The sequence below is a fragment of the Cordyceps fumosorosea genome, assembly GCF_001636725.1.
Source record: "Cordyceps fumosorosea ARSEF 2679 chromosome Unknown scaffold_40, whole genome shotgun sequence".
NCBI classification, from domain to species: domain Eukaryota; kingdom Fungi; phylum Ascomycota; class Sordariomycetes; order Hypocreales; family Cordycipitaceae; genus Cordyceps; species Cordyceps fumosorosea.
The window spans coordinates 70,430-85,882 of NW_017387340.1; the positions used below are offsets into that span (position 1 = coordinate 70,430).

General features: G+C 56.1%; 5 protein-coding genes across 5 annotated transcripts; 3 read left to right on the top strand and 2 right to left on the bottom strand.

Moving 5' to 3' along the window:
- Positions 1-1,727: 1,727 nt before the first annotated feature.
- Positions 1,728-3,375, top strand: ISF_09033 (serine carboxypeptidase S28; the record flags this gene model as incomplete). Its single annotated transcript, XM_018852636.1, has 2 exons — positions 1,728-2,875; positions 2,934-3,375. 2 exons carry the CDS (start codon positions 1,728-1,730, stop codon positions 3,373-3,375), a joined length of 1,590 nt encoding a protein of 529 aa, XP_018700161.1.
- A 103-nt stretch (positions 3,376-3,478) lies between these two features.
- Positions 3,479-5,488, bottom strand: ISF_09034 (Flavin monooxygenase-like protein; the record flags this gene model as incomplete). Its single annotated transcript, XM_018852637.1, has 4 exons — positions 3,479-3,967; positions 4,047-4,772; positions 4,836-5,209; positions 5,269-5,488. The coding sequence occupies 4 exons, from the start codon at positions 5,486-5,488 to the stop codon at positions 3,479-3,481; spliced, it is 1,809 nt and encodes a 602-aa protein (XP_018700162.1).
- A 622-nt stretch (positions 5,489-6,110) lies between these two features.
- Positions 6,111-7,839, bottom strand: ISF_09035 (Major facilitator superfamily domain, general substrate transporter; the record flags this gene model as incomplete). The annotated part of the gene is made up of 2 exons (XM_018852638.1): positions 6,111-7,576; positions 7,656-7,839. The coding sequence occupies 2 exons, from the start codon at positions 7,837-7,839 to the stop codon at positions 6,111-6,113; spliced, it is 1,650 nt and encodes a 549-aa protein (XP_018700163.1).
- Positions 7,840-9,828: 1,989 nt separating this feature from the next.
- ISF_09036 (Concanavalin A-like lectin/glucanase) lies at positions 9,829-10,736 on the top strand (the record flags this gene model as incomplete). Its single annotated transcript, XM_018852639.1, has 4 exons — positions 9,829-10,122; positions 10,173-10,251; positions 10,311-10,371; positions 10,427-10,736. The coding sequence occupies 4 exons, from the start codon at positions 9,829-9,831 to the stop codon at positions 10,734-10,736; spliced, it is 744 nt and encodes a 247-aa protein (XP_018700164.1).
- Positions 10,737-12,987: 2,251 nt separating this feature from the next.
- On the top strand, positions 12,988-14,990 carry ISF_09037 (choline dehydrogenase; the record flags this gene model as incomplete). Its single annotated transcript, XM_018852640.1, has 2 exons — positions 12,988-13,538; positions 13,601-14,990. The coding sequence occupies 2 exons, from the start codon at positions 12,988-12,990 to the stop codon at positions 14,988-14,990; spliced, it is 1,941 nt and encodes a 646-aa protein (XP_018700165.1).
- Between the last annotated feature and the right edge of the window lie 463 nt (positions 14,991-15,453).

Below are 15,453 nucleotides of genomic sequence, written 5' to 3' on the forward strand. Positions count from 1 at the left end.
GCAGGGGAGATGAGAACGGCGAACCATCTGTGTCTCAGCGAAACTGTCTAACCGACAGTTGTCTGGATCGTCTCTGCTCTCCAATACCCGAGACCTGCATGTAAGTCATTTTTCGTAACTCCGTAGAGACCGGCTTATTTGCGCCGCGGGATAAAGCGTTGCACTACCAGTAGCAGCGTGTCAGACACAGTTGCCGCTGCAGAAATTGTTGCGTACGGTGAGGCATTCCTGACGGGCTTTTTCTATCGCGTCCCATCGCGTCCCCGTGCTCGGCTCGACGACACTGTTATGACCATGACGCGTGAATTAGAGTATTCAAATGTCTACATATCTTCTTCGATCTCATTCGAGTAGTCGGATACTTGAACGGAAAAGAGCTACCGTCTACTACGTCTGATTTCTTCTCATCAACACTCGGGTAGCCGCTCGAAGTAAGTATTCCGGACAAAGCATCTTCTCCTCTTTTCTCCCAGTCGAGCCACGGCACAACTCTTGGGTTTCCTATACCAGTTATACTACATCTTCCGATGGCATACATAGCAAATAGCTTGTTATGTGCTAGAGAAACAGCTCCGAATTCTTATTTCGGAGCAAAATGTGTAGAATGCTGTAAAACATCCATCGCTCCCTTGCAGGCAAACTCGAGATTTGTCTCAAAGCTGAAAGCTGAAATGGCATGTAAAGCCTGCATGAGAAGGCATCTCCCAACGATCTCCTTGATCACAGTTGACTAAAAGCGTGGCAGACAGAGTCATGTTATCAGAGACTACTTACACACGACCAGAAAGCTTCGAGGCAAGTTTTGTCCTCCCATGTCTGTGAATACTGCAAGACTATTAGCAGACCCTAATCACACAACCAAGATTTGAAATAGTTCATTCACATTGCTCCACGCAAAGCATCAGCCGCATTAAACAACAGTAAAGTCATCTGTGACTCCTTTGACAGGTGAGTGAGCTGTACACAATGCCGGTATCAGTGATCAGTGGAGCATACCGCCAAACTAACACGACTGTCGGGTCGGGCCGGCTTGTGGTGTCTGCAATGTAGGCACGTGACTGCTTCTGTGCTGTCAGGTGCTTGCTAACATCCAGTAGGTACCAGTTGGACCATCTACATTATTTCATCCCATGTCTACAATCTCCAAGGCAAGAGTGACTGTCACTGGACAACAGCGCTCGCTGTGGAACTCGTGGCTTGTGAAAATACCCTGTATTTAGTACGGCTTGGTCTGGCCGGCAGTGCCGCCGGGCATGGCAGCGTCGCAGGTTTTTCGCATAATAAAGCGCCTGCCCGTGTCGGGCGCAAGCTGCGCTTTCTACCTGATTGCATTATCTCACACTCGGAGTCTTGCCCAAAGTCACTTTCCTTTTCTGGAAGTACAAGAATACGATCTGCAAGTTTACAGTTGGCATCTTACCTAGCTTTATAACCAGAAGCTCCTGTGACACTTGTTAAGCGTAGTATTACTTACGTACGCATCTCTCTAATCTTTTGTTGGCCCCCTCCGGGAAGCCTTGGATGGAACCAACCAGGAGTTGGCCACCTTCCTAAATAGGCAACTAGAACGGAAAAGCCGCTGCGGCCCCGTGTCTGGTATTGCATCATCGGACTGCTGGACGGCTATATTAATCCACGGGAATATCCCTCATTCCCTTCCATCTTCTATACACGTCCGTTGAATATCGTGTAATACTTCGGTTGTCGCAACCGCCCCTATCGCGATCATGTGGAGTTGCCGGCTTGGCTATGCAGCCACCATCGTCCTAGCCATCGCCCAATCCGCCACCGCCATCAAGCCAAACGGGGTCCCAAGCCTCCCAGAAAGCCTCAGACTCAAATATGGCCAGGTAGCCTTGTCTAGCAGCATCCAAGAGTTGAACGTCTCCGTGCCCGTCGACCACTTCCACAACGAGACCCAGTACGAGCCTCACTCGGACGACTTCTTCCCGCTCCGGTACTTCCTGGAACCATCCTACTACAAGCCCGGTGGCCCTGTTATCGTCATCGCCGCCGGCGAAGTCACCGCCGAGTACCGCAAGCCGCTGCTCAGCGACAGCGTCGGCGCGCTCCTTGCCCGCGCCACCTCCGGCCTCCTGCTCGTGCTCGAGCACCGCTACTACGGCAGCAGCTTCCCCGTGTCGGACCTGTCCGGCAGCAACTACCGCTTCCTCACCACTGAGCAGGCCGTAGCCGACGCCGCCTACTTTGCGCAGCACGCGCAGTTTCCGGGGCTGGAGGACCAGAACCTCACGTCGGCGAGCACGCCGTGGATCATCTACGGCGGGTCGTACGCGGGCGCGTTCGCGGCGATCGCGAGGAAGCTACACCCGGACGCGTTCTGGGGCGCCATCTCGTCCTCGGGGGTGACGAGGGCCGTGTACGACTACTGGGAGTACAACGAGGCGGCGCGGCTGTTCGCACCGGGCGACTGCGGGCCGACCATGGCCAACATGACGTACGTGGTGGACACGGCGCTGTTCAGCAGCGACAGCAGCAAGTCCGGCACGATTAAGGGTTTGTTTGGGTCCAGCTCTTCGGTCAGCGACGCGGACTTTGGGTCGAGTATTGCGCATCCGTCGTCGGCGATGCAGGACGAGAGCTGGGTTCAGGGCGGGAGCGACACGACGCTCGACAGGTACTGCGCGACCATCACGTCGGGGCAGCTGGCGTACCCGGGGCTGGAGCGCAGCCGGGCGACGGCGGAGCAGCTGGTGCAGGACGCCGGGCTAGACAAGGGCAGCGCGACGACGCTGCTCAACTACGTCGGCCTGCAGGGGCGCTCCAACCAGAAGCGACTGCGAGCAGCTCAGGTACAGCAACGAAGCGCGCAGCTCAGCGACGGCGGCAGCTGGTACTACCAGACATGCACCCAGTATGTCATTATCACTCATTCTTTCTCGAGATTGTACCCGGCTTACTGATGTAAACAGATGGGGCTTCTTCATCTCCGGATCCGGCGTCCCGGCCAGTACGCGCGGCATCCTCTCCCGCGCCGTGACGCTCGACTACGCGGCGGGCGGGTGCCAGCAGTCCTTTGGCGTGGCCGGCCCGCCCAACGTGGACTCGATCAACAAGTTGGGCGGCGTCAACTTCTCGTACCCGCGGGTGGCCGTCATCGACGGGAAGCAGGACCCGTGGCGCGCCGCGACGCCGCACCGCATCGGCGAGAACGCGGACCGCCAGAGCACCACGGAGCAGCCCTTCATCCTGATCGACCCGGCGACGCACCACTGGGACGAGGACGACGTGCCGGCGAGCCAGTACAAGCCGGGGTACCCGCCGAAGCAGATTGTCGACGTGCACGACCAGGAGGTGGCGTTTGTCAAGGCCTGGGTCAAGGAGTTTCACGATTCTAAAAGTGGCTCTTCGTAGCAGGTGATGACGGGAGGATGTGGTGCATTTTTGTGGTACTATACTTTCACTTTTTTCTCGTGATGAAGCAAGCACCTTTGGAAATACGCTATGCAGGCACCGATCATAACATGCTCTTGCTACCGTTGTCCTTAGCCAGATCAAACCCACCCTCCATGTCATGTAGCGCCTTGCGAATCTCCTTTGCGTAGACATCGGTGCCGCCCACGAAGCACATGGGCTCGAAAACCTTACCCGGGATGCTGCCCCCCATGTATGTCGACTTGGTCGTCGGGAAGAGCGACTTGCCGCAGACCTCCGCGGTGCGCCGACGCCAGCTACCGGCGGCCTCGGCCTTGGGGTTCATGTACTTGACGCCGGTCGCTTGCATCTTGGCGATGGCCTCGGCGATCCACCGGCCCTGCAGCTCCGCCGAGGTTGGGCCATTGCACAGGAGTGTCGGCGCCTGGGCACCGTACACGTAGAACATGTTGGGGTAGCCGCTGACGGTCATGCCGAGGTACGACTTGGCGCCGGATGCCCACTCCTTCTCCAGCTCGCCCCCGTCGATGCTTTGCAGGCCGAGCTGCGTCATGGTGCCGGTGACGATGTCCTATGTAGGGCCGCGGTATTAGCTTGTTCAACAGAAATAAGGCTGATGTGGATGGGACGAGCGGGAGAGGAGAACTCACAAATCCTGTCGCCAGTGCAATCACGTCCAATTCGTGATAAGTCCCGTCCTTGAGAGTGATGCCGGTCTCGGTGAACTCCCTGATCGGATTGTTCTTGATGTCCACTAGGTGAACAGAGTCGCGGTTGAACTGCTCGCAGTACGTGTCCTCGAGACAAGGCCGCTTGACGCCGAAATAGTGAGGCATCTCCGACGGTGCCAGCAGCTCCCTCACCTTCGGATCTGCAACCCTCTCCCGAGTCTTCTTGACCCAAAACTTATACGCCTCCTTGTTTGCCTCCGCATTCAGGAAGACGTCCCTGTACGTGCCCAGCCAGAAGCGGAAGCCTCCGTCCGCCCACAGCCCCTCAAAGACAGCCTCGCGCTGCTCCGGCGAGTCCTCCAGCGCTCCGCGGTCAATCATGTCGTAAAAGAACCCCCCGAAATTTTTCTCGCGGCTGCTGAAGAGGTCCCGGTAGTGCCGCTTGCTGGCGTCCTGCTCGACGGCGGTGAGCGGCCGCTTGCGCATGGGCAGGGTGAGGTTGGGCGTGCGCTGGAAGACCTTGAGGTCGCCGGCAACGGGCCCCCAGGCCTGGGTCATCTGCACGCCGGAGGCGCCGGTGCCGATGATGGCGCAGCGCTTGCCGCGCACGTCGATGGCATCCTCGTCCGGCCAGAAGGAGGAGTGGTGGATGGTGCCCTTGAACTTGTCGATGCCGGGCCATTCCGGGACGTACCGCTTGGAGGCCTGGCAATGTTAGCGGGTTTGGTCCGTTTCCGCGACCTCTATGCGTTAATAAAAGGTACTCACAAATCCAGTAGCCAAGACTAGGAACTTGGCCCGTGTTGTGCGGCCGTCGGCCGTCCGGACGATCCACTTGCCCGGTCCCGTCTCAAAGTGCGCCCCGACAACCACGGTGTTGAAGGAACAGTCCTTTTTAATACCCACCACCTTGTCGACATGGTCAAAGTACTGGCGCAGCTCGTTATAATCGGGATAGTTGGTCGTCCAGTTCCAAGTCTTGTAGACTTCCGGCCAGGAGAACTCGTACACGGGCACCTCGGAGTCGACACCGGCTCCAGGGTAGCAGTTCCAGCGCCAGGTTCCGCCAATGTCGTTGCCGGCCTCGAAGACGACTGTGTTGAGACCCGCGTCGCGGAGAGTCTTGAGCAAAAACACACCGGCTATTTGGATACAGAGGATTCGATTAGATAGAGTCCACTGCAGGGTGGGTATGGCTTACCGAATCCAGCGCCGACAACGAGGGCGTCAATGTCCAGGTTCGGGGCATATGGGCCGCTGTGTTGACGAGGGGCAGCCGAGTAGTCGGTGAGACTCGTGGTCAGCTTCTTATTGATCTGGTCCATATCTGCAATGTTGGAAAAAAACGCAACAAAGTTGAAAGTTGAAAAGTCGAGGTTGGCGCTGGTTTGACTCAAAATAGCCGCGCGACGGTGTGTCATGTACTCAACGTGCGAGGTTCAGCGGCGATGGTCGATCGCCTTTCTTATCTACAAGTTGCTTGAGCGGCGTGGTCATAGATTGGTCATGTTTGCATCTTCGCCAGCCACAATAACCCCAAGTTACTTGGCACTGTATAATTGCAATCAATATTGCATACTGCTTACACCTGCCACACCCACCTGCAGGTGGTAGAACTTGCTACCCGGAATGCCAGGACCGTGTCGCACTTATACTCCAACTACATAACGTAGTATATGAGTTGACATGACCCAATATAGTTCAAGTACTTGATGGGATATTTCACTAATGACCTGGATGGACTTTTCTCTTAGTTTCTTTGTAATCTTTTACAACAGTTGCTCAAGTCTCCATAACACTTTGTCTGGAACCGCCACACTAGCCAGCCGCAGTTATGTGTCGCGCTGCAGGATTTTGACGTGGCAGTGTAACAGCGCGGTCCGTGGAGCTCCGACTGTGCAGGAAATATTGCCTATAGTATGCATGCATGCAGTGTATATGGCTTCGTATCTGCAAAGCAATTCGCGTCCCATCCTCTTGAAGAGTAGTTGCGATGTGAGAGCCAGCCAGCCATGGTAGGCCGGTATCGTCGCGCAGGTGTCCCTAACTTGGAAATCGCTGTCGCCACTTGGCACCCCAGATATAGACAATTGGAATGAACAAGGTGAATGCGCCTAGAATACACGCGTATATGATAAAGGTCTTAAGATATCCAAAATCCGCCACCCATTCAGAGACGCGAAATGAAAGCGCAAACGCAAGAAGACAGCGAAAAGAAGCAATATTCACCAGCGAGGGGCCCGCAAGCTGCGGATTCGACTCTAGCACGTACACGATGCCAATGGTGTTGGTGGCGAGGAACGAGAAGGTGATGCACGCGAGGCCCATCAGGAATATGATCCAATGATACTTTTCTGGGTTGTCACCGGACACTCCAAACAAGATGCAGCCGACCAATCCCACCAGACAGGGAAAGATGAGGTTTAGTAGCTGCACCTCGGGCGTGCGGGTGCCCTTCCTGCCGGCCACCCAGTTGGCCACGAGATCGGCACCCCAGCCGGACAGCACAAAGGACGCGCAGGCCGCCAGGATGACGGGGAACAGGCAGAAGCCGAGGTGGTAGAACGGCCAGGCCCACGGCTCAGCCAGCAGCTGCGGCGCCGCCGTGTATCCCGCCGCCACCGCGAGCGCGATGACCGCCGAGTTGAGCATGGTAATAAAAAACAGGTGCGGGTAGAAGAAGGTCCGCAGCGAGTCCCACACGGCGTCCACCCCGCTCCGCCACTCCGGCCGTCCCGTCACCAGCCTGAGGTCGTCCGCCCAGCGCCGCGGCCGGCCATGCATCGCGGGGCGGTTCCGGCCCGGCGGGAGCGGGCTCGCCGGGCACCCGCGCTGCTCCTCCTCGGAGCGCGCAAATTTAGTCTCCGGAAGGAAGATGAAGATGGCCACCCAAAAGACCAGCCCCGCGCCGGCGGTCGCAAAGTAGAGCACACGCCAGCTCGCGTGCCCGATGACGTACGGCGACGCGATGCCCAGCACCGCGATGATCAGCCCCTGCGTCGCGAAGACGACGCTGACCGCCGCGTTGCGCTGGTGCTGGAACACTATATCCTGTAGTATAAACGGGATCAGGCTCTCGACAGTGCCTGCGCCCAGGGCCTGGATGCACCTGCAGGCCAGGTGCACGCCGAAGGAGGTGCTGAATCCGGAGCCCACGCAGCCAGCGATGGCGACGGCGCCAGTAGTCAAAAGGACGGTGCGGCGGCCGGCGGCGACGGCGAGCGGGACGAGGAAGAAGTTGGCGACGCCGATGACAAGGATGGGCGCGGAGCCGAGCAGGTAGATGTGCCAGATGGGCGGGCCGGGGAAGGCGGCGAGCAGGGTGAGGGAGTTGGTGCCGGCGGGCAGGTGGACCTTGGTGAGCAGCTTGGGGTCGAGCCCGGCGTAGAGGAAGACGAAGACGGGGAGCATAGCGCCGAGGATGAGCTCGGCGGCGGCGGCCATGGCGCCGAAGCAGCAGATGGCGGCGATGGCGGTGACCTTGCGCCAGCCGGGGAGATTGAGGGGATCTAGGTTAAGTCGCGTTGGTTTTAGTTACTCGCAAAATCACTGTTATTGTTTGTATGCGGGATGGGTAGGCTGGTGTACCTCGAGGATCAGCTGTGGGCATGGGAACGAGAATGGCGCGATCGGTGTTGAACAGAGATGCCAGCATGTCCATCATCTGCTGGATGGTCGGCCATCGCTTGTTCCCATGTTGGCGAGACGTCGCTGGAATGTCCAGCGACTGGCTTCCATCGACGTGCTCTGACGCCTCTTTCGGCGAGCCCATATTGATGTTGGTTCAGTGTGAGCGGTCCGGCAGTCGCTGCATGACTGACACGCTGCCCGCTCCAATGCGGAGAGACAATTGATATATATAGACATTTTGTCTTTTAGATTTCGAAAACACAAGGGGCATTTCGCAGCACTACCGACATGCACATTTCATTTCCTTTGTCACCCAACTGTTAAACCTGGGGTAAAGGGTCATAGCCACTGCCTGCCTCGGCTGTCACCTACCCCACACAATGAAGCCTTCCCTTGGTGCATACAAGAAACCTCGGAGACACATGTACTGCTGTCTGCGAAACGAGCACTTGCCGTCTTGACATTTCAAGTAATCAGGAGCCAGCATCTCGCGTTGCTCAAGTAAGATGATAGGTTAGTTCGCGAGGACGAGGGGAAGGCCTAGTATAGCAAGCAAGGTGAGCCGAGACCAGCACACAACACCCTCCCCAACTCGGGGTTGAATTGGGGAGTTGCGCGCACATCATTCATCAAAACTTCATGGCCACTATGCTGCAGGTGATGGGAAGTGTTGCTCCTACTACTCTTTTCCAGCATCAAAATGGCCGTGGGCGCTGGGGATCGAAGGAGCTTGTGCCAGTTACTTTTACAGTGGTTCCGAAAACCGGTGCAACATCGCCGGACACAATTGCAACACAGACAATCTCATGCATTGTGGGATGTCTAGCCCAAATCAACCGGCCTGCCCTCACATGAATTTCAAAAAACAAAGGCTTTCTTCCAGCTAATAGGAAAATTGTCGGCATGTTTACGATGCAAGGGAGAGTTACTGTGAGCATGATCCTGTCATAATAGCCCCCGCCCACTCTTAATAGCAGCGATACCGTTGGGGGCCGACGCAAGAACTATAAAATGATGGGACACTCCGTAATACATCATGCATGGAGACGGTTGTTTATTAATATGCGGATTTTTTCTTTAATCCGGCGAAGTGCACGGCCCTACCAGTACCAGGTACCCAGGCAGGCTACAGCTGCGTGACTACTTGGGCCAGTACATGATTAGTCGCGCACGCTGCTTGTAACTAACTAATTGGTCGCGAAAACTTATAGACAGCACCAATGCGAAACCACATGACATGTCTCGCTTTTCTTATACGTACCTAAAATTGCGACGTTGACGATCCGTCGGAGAGTCGAGTGGCGCTCACTTGCGGAGATGGCCAGCGGGCCCGCCTGTTGCCAGCGCCGGAAACATGCGCCAAGAGATAAAGAATGGCAAGCGAGAAAGAAGGAACCTTTGGTTGGCATCGAGATGTCACTCTTGCCTGCCAGTCGTCGTGAAACTTCATGCCCGCCGTCGAGGATCCCCCACAATCCTGTCAATGTGACGCATCTAGCGCCTCCGCCACGGACCCTGATATTTGGTCCTTCAAAGGCATCAATGTAACTTGAACGGCTGCGACTTCCCCGATTTAGCAACTCATCACGTATTACATACACATGGCAGTTTTTGACTTTCTTGATTCGGCATAAGATCGTAAGCGTGCAGGCAAAAATGCAAGCTAGTTAGGTAAAACAGGTTACCACGGCGGTTGATAAGCTACCCCCGACCGGTACACGCTGGAGTCTCGTCCGAACTATTCAACCTGGCTGGCACACCTCTCCCTAGGAGCTGTGAGCTAGGAGCACTCGAGATAAGCTCTGTGTCTCTCTATCAAACTAAACGGAATAAGCAAGGGTTCAAGTGTATTTGTAACAGAATCGGTGTCTTTGCTAGACCTTACCGACTTGGCAGTCGTGCCTAGCCCTCTCTGAATCCGACTAGGAAAAGTCTCCTTGTCTAAAGAGGAAGGAGTTTGCAAACCCTCATTTGTCGGCTGCTGGCTATAGCAGATGTAAATATGAGAGTTTCTATTAAAGGAAAAAGCTATAAATTTAGGAAACCCAATTGACAATGGTGACTCTACAACACCTTCATCACCACATTCTACCAGGACCTCGAGTGGCCTACTTCTTCATTAACCTTGAAAATGCTCTTCAAGGCACTAAGCCTGTGGCTTCTAGCGCCCGTCGTCACCGCTTTGGTCGCCAAGCAGCCCGTCGACAGAACCCTTGCCAAGAGAGACTACATCTCGAACAACTGGTGCGGCCAGGTCCTCTACGGCAGCGACTTCCGGGACGTGTCCGCGACCTGGGTAGTCCCGACGGCCTCGCCGCTGTCATCCCAGTACTCGGAGCAGCCGCTCTACAACTATCAGTGGGTTGGTATTGACGGAGCCACCGCCAACTGCCAGGCGATTCTTCAAGCCGGAACCTATGCTAGGGTATGTAAGGAGCGTATGCAAGTAGGCCAATGCTAACTCGGAGAATGAAGTTGCAAGACAACCGCCTCACTTATGGATTCTGGTACGAGTTCTACCCCAACGATTCTTGGCTTATGAATGACCCTCTCGGTAAGTGAAATCTACCTCTAATCCAGCAACAACGCGAATCCGGCTCACAACAGCGCTAGTTCGCCCCGGCGACACCGTCTTCGTGCAAGTCAAGGCCTACAACACCACCTCCGGCTACGCGTGAGTACCGAGTCGCATCACTCATACAGTGGCTTGTTGGCGCTGATTTTATCAGATACATGGAGAACCGCTCCACAGGCCAGCACGTCACCGTCCCCCTTGACGCGCCCGCCGGCTCCTCCCTGTGCGGCCGGACGGCCGAGTGGATCCAGGAGAACGCCAGCGGCAGCCCGCGCGGCCTTGCTCCCTTCAGCACATTTTCCTTCACCGGCGCCTCGGCGATCGACGCCAGCGGCAACCAGCCGACAATCGAGGGCTCGGAGAAGTGGTTCATGACGCCGCGCGGCACCAACAACGCCGTGTGCTACCCGTCCAACGTTGGCAGGGACTCGGTCCAGATCAACTACAGCGGACCGACCGCTTGAGACCGTGCGAGGAGAGAGTAGGATAGGGTGGGAGTTCCAAGGCTCGAGCTGCAAGGTCGGTAAAGCAGTGCAGACCGTCTTGCCAGCTTTCGTTCCGAGCTACACAGACATGGGAGATGGTGCCACTTTACATACCAGGAGTTCCAATGCTTGTGCCAACAAATCCATCTCTCAATGTGCTTGTTTGCTGTCAGGGTCCTATTAGGGCACCTATTAGAGCCCCTACATTGTATGTGTCAGGTGCGTATGAGCACCTATATAACAGCGAGCTGCCGCCGAGCTCTCTACGAGGAGGCAGCGATAATTCCATCTTTATAAAAAATACAAAAGGGATCATTACGTGACTGGAGTCCTCCGAGCGAAGCACCTCACATTTGCCCACCACAAAAGTGACGGAAGCCCAAACTTGACTGGCGAGACCGATGAAAACAAAAAAAAACACATAATTAAGATTACAGCGCGAGACGTAACTTCCGGTATGAGAGCTCCGGATATGGCCCCACACAGGTTCGGCCGAAGCTGTTTGGCCGGTCATGTCGGCCGGGATATAAGTGGGGACACGGCGGCCCAGTTTCGACACGGAGAGGTAGTAACAAGAGAAGAAATCGACCTATTACGACTGTTAAGACCTGTAAGTTTGAAAATTGTCTTCTCTTCAATCCATGGCTCGGCCAGATGGGGCGTTGATCATGACCGTCAGTGCAGCTGTAAAGGGCGAGAGAGGTGCTGCATGTAGTCGAATGACCAGGGAATGAACACTGGCAGAGGCATTTCGTCGGTGCCGCCGAAGGAGCTCGTCGGAGCTGCCGAATGAGTCAGCGAGGGCGCACAATGCATACGCCACATCTATGTGCCCAGGGTATTTCGCGTCGGCGACCAGATTTCCAGAAGTAAACACGCCTGCGTGGCTTGCTCTACCCATGTGGGCGGCGTCGACAGTCTTTCTTCCTCGAAGATCGGCTTCGTTGAAGAGATTCCGCACTGAGACGGGACCGTGGTGGCAAGAGATGATAGCGGCGCCAGATTGGAAAAGATGTCGGCGACGCATCGATCCTCAACCAAGATTTCCGAGCGTAGGCGGCGGACGTGCCGGCGCGAGTCCCATCATAAGACTTACCATCGGCATTCGAAACAGTATTAGAGATGCAAACGTCTACCGAGGTATCACCTCTTATATTCTTACTTGTTTTTGATAGTTCCTGTGACTGGAGGCCAGTACGCGTACTCGAGAAACCTGGTTCACACGAAGCCGGAAGCAACGAGCCCACAGGTCGCAAAGCATCGCCTTTCCTGGAGAAAGAAAGCCTTGAAATTCCAGCAAATGATTCTTCAATAAACTCCACCCCAGACCCGCTCCAATCAAATTCTGTGTTTTATTTATCTATCTACATGCCTGCCCACAACGTGGTCTGAGAGTCGTACCGCGTCTGAGCGCAGGCCAGTCCTACCGCAGTCTGAGCGCCGTGGTGATAATAACAGGGAAGGCAATAGATGACATTAAAAATAAATTCCACCACATCCCAACGTTGCTCTTACGGTAGTCCAAGTGGTGCATTAATATTGACCGTCAAAAGACCCGATCAAACGTCAAAAATGTGACAGTCCGCCGCCACTCTGTAGGCTAAGCGATGGAGTAGATCAACCAGCAATTAGCAACATCACATTCCGTGACATTCCGTCGCTAATCTTAGCATAGTCTGAGCGTTACAGGTAATAATGACATGTATGGAGATGTGATCTACAATTCGATAATGCCACAATCTGTCTCCGCAAAGATACCGAGACCCTTCCCGCATCCGGCGGACTGTCACTAACAACGGTCGCTAGCTCGGCCCCGTCGTTCGGCCTCTATCTCGCCCGACTCACCGGAGCTGAGGTTTGGGGTGCAGTTGGACGGCTTCGCCGGGGAATTGAGGCTCATGTAGGCAGGCATGCCTCGGCAAGGAAAACGGCAAACGCGTAGATCCTTTATCTCGGGCCGGGTAGAGTAACTTTGGACCAAGCCCTGCCTTGAAATAAACTTTGCGAGGGCAGGCAGGGGTCAAAACTTTCGCTTGGCCATCGTACTTTCGTATGTATAGTTTTTATTTTGCGACAAGTAAGACAGTCTTCATCACAGGACACCGGTAATAAGAATCTATGCAGAGGTATATAAGATGTCTTGGAAGTCGACTCCGCACATGATGGCAGCTCCTGCAACCTCTTCTCCTCACTCCTCCCCTCACCAACCTCCACGCCGCAAGCTGGCAACATGCGCTGGACTAATCTACACCTATACTCGTGCCTCACGCTTGGCCTGACATGCGAAGCACAGCGGTACAACGTGTTTTCGCGCCAGCTCGCCCCGTACGTGAGTGCGATCGCCTCCCTGCTCGGCGGCAACGGGCTCGCTCCCGCGGCCTCTGGTACCCTGCAGGGCCTCCTCGGCCGTGACCAGGAGTTCGACTACGTTGTCGTGGGAGGTGGCACCGGGGGCAACGCCATAGGGTACCGTCTGGCGGAGGCGGGCTTCAGCGTCGCCATCGTCGAGGCCGGGACCTTCTTCGAGTTCTCCAAGCCCGGCTTCTCCACCATCCCGGGACTTGACGTGCTGTTTGTCGGCTCGGAGAGCTACGAGGCTCTGTCCGCAGCGGATTGGAAGTTTCAGACGACGCCACAGCAAGGTGCGGACAATCGCAAATTCCACGTGGCTCAGGGAAAGTGCGTTGGCGGCTCATCAGCTTGGAACTTTATGATCCATCATCGCGGCCCCACGGGCGTGTTGGATCAATGGGCCCAGTCCGTGGGAGACGACAGCTACAAGTACGTCAGCACGGATCTCTCATAATTACACCATTACGGTTGAGCTAACAGGATGTTTCTAGGTTCGACAGTTTCGAACCGTATTACAAGAAATCCGTGACGTTTACCCCCGGGAGCGCCTCGAAGCGGCCTGCCGGCACCTGGTCCCAGTCTGCCGCGTCCGATTTCGCTTCTGCAGGACAGGGCGGCCCCGTCCAGGTCAGCTACACGAACTTCGTCTCCGACTGGTCGCTGTGGTTGCAAAAGGGCCTAGCAGCCGTCGGGCTCAAAGAGACAGATGGATTCGACCGGGGTTCACTGCTGGGATACCACTACACGACGACGACCACGCGACAGTCCGACGCAACCCGCAGCTCATCTGCCGAATACGTCTACGCTGCGAACAAAAAGGGATTGAAGAATCTCAAAGTCTTCACCAACACCCAGGCTTCCAAGATCAACTTTGATAGCGGCAAGAAGGCAAGCAGTGTCACGGTGCTCTCGGCCATCAACACCGAGTACACCATCAAGGCGAAAAAGGAGATCATTGTCAGCGCCGGAGCCTACAGCTCGCCACAGCTGCTCATGCTTTCCGGCATCGGGCCTGAAGATACGTTGAACCAGCACGGGATCCCCATCGTCTCTGCGCTGCCCGGCGTCGGCCAGAACATGTGGGACCACATCTTCTTCGGGCCATCGCACGCCGTCAAGTTCAAGACCATCGACTCGATCCTGCACAATCTCGCTGACACGGCCGTCGCGGTCAGCAAGTACCTGCTCAGCCACTCGGGCATCCTGGCTTCCAACGGCATCGAGATGGTCGGGTGGGAGAAGCTGCCCGCGCAGCTGCGGGGCAACTTCTCCGCGGAAACGAAGCAGAAGCTCGACTGGTTCTCGGAGGACTGGCCAGAGGTGGAGTTCCTGGGCGGCAACGGGTACATCGGGACGTTCGGGTCGCTGCTGACGCAGCAGCCGACGGACGGACGGCAGTACGCGACGCTGCTGGGCGCGCTGGTGGCGCCGCTGTCCCGCGGCAACGTGACCATCGCGTCGACGTCGGTGCGCGACCAGCCGGTGATCAACCCCAACTGGCTGACCGACGAGGGCGACCAGCAGGTGGCGGTGGCGCTGATGAAGCGATTGAGGCAGGTGTGGGCGACGCCGGAGCTGCAGTCCATCTCGGACGGGGACGAGTACTTCCCGGGCGAGGACGTGCAGACGGACGAGGCGCTGCTGGAGGTCGTCCGACAGTCGCTGATGACGGTGTGGCATCCGTCGTGCACGTGCAAGATGGGCAAGAAGGAGGACAAGATGGCCGTGGTGGACAGCTCGGCGCGGGTGTTTGGCGTGCAGGGGCTGCGCGTGGTGGACGCGAGCGCGTTTCCGATACTGCCGCCGGGACATCCCATGGCAACGATTTATGCGCTGGCTGAGAAGATTGCTGAGGACGTCATTCGCACTGCCAATCAGTGAAGGGGGTTGGCTCGGGCCAGGTTCCATGTTGAGGTTGGCAGCATCTAGAACGTACATACAAAACGAGAAATGAGTCATACTTCCGAGGCTAGCGAAACAGGGTACCCAATCAAGAAATTCATTCGTCTTCATCTGCATTCACCTGTGTGCTGGAAAAGCTCGGGTGCTGTGACTCGTGAGCGTGGAATCTTCTCGCAGGTTGGTGCAAACGCGAAGTGAAGCGCAACGGGGAGTGAAGAGCAAACGGCCGGCGAAGCGTAAGCGGAGGGAGAAGTGCAAACGGGGAGAATTTTCTTCAGCCAAAAGGCTGCCTTGCGCACTTTAATTGAAGTAGAGTCTCTTCTTGGAAGATTTGAACTCTTCTCTCTCAAGCCTCACGCTTGCATCACCGTCCACCATTGGTTGACTTTCTTGCCTTGAAGTGCATGCAAAGTCTTGCTGTCATATCGAGCTTCCATCAACG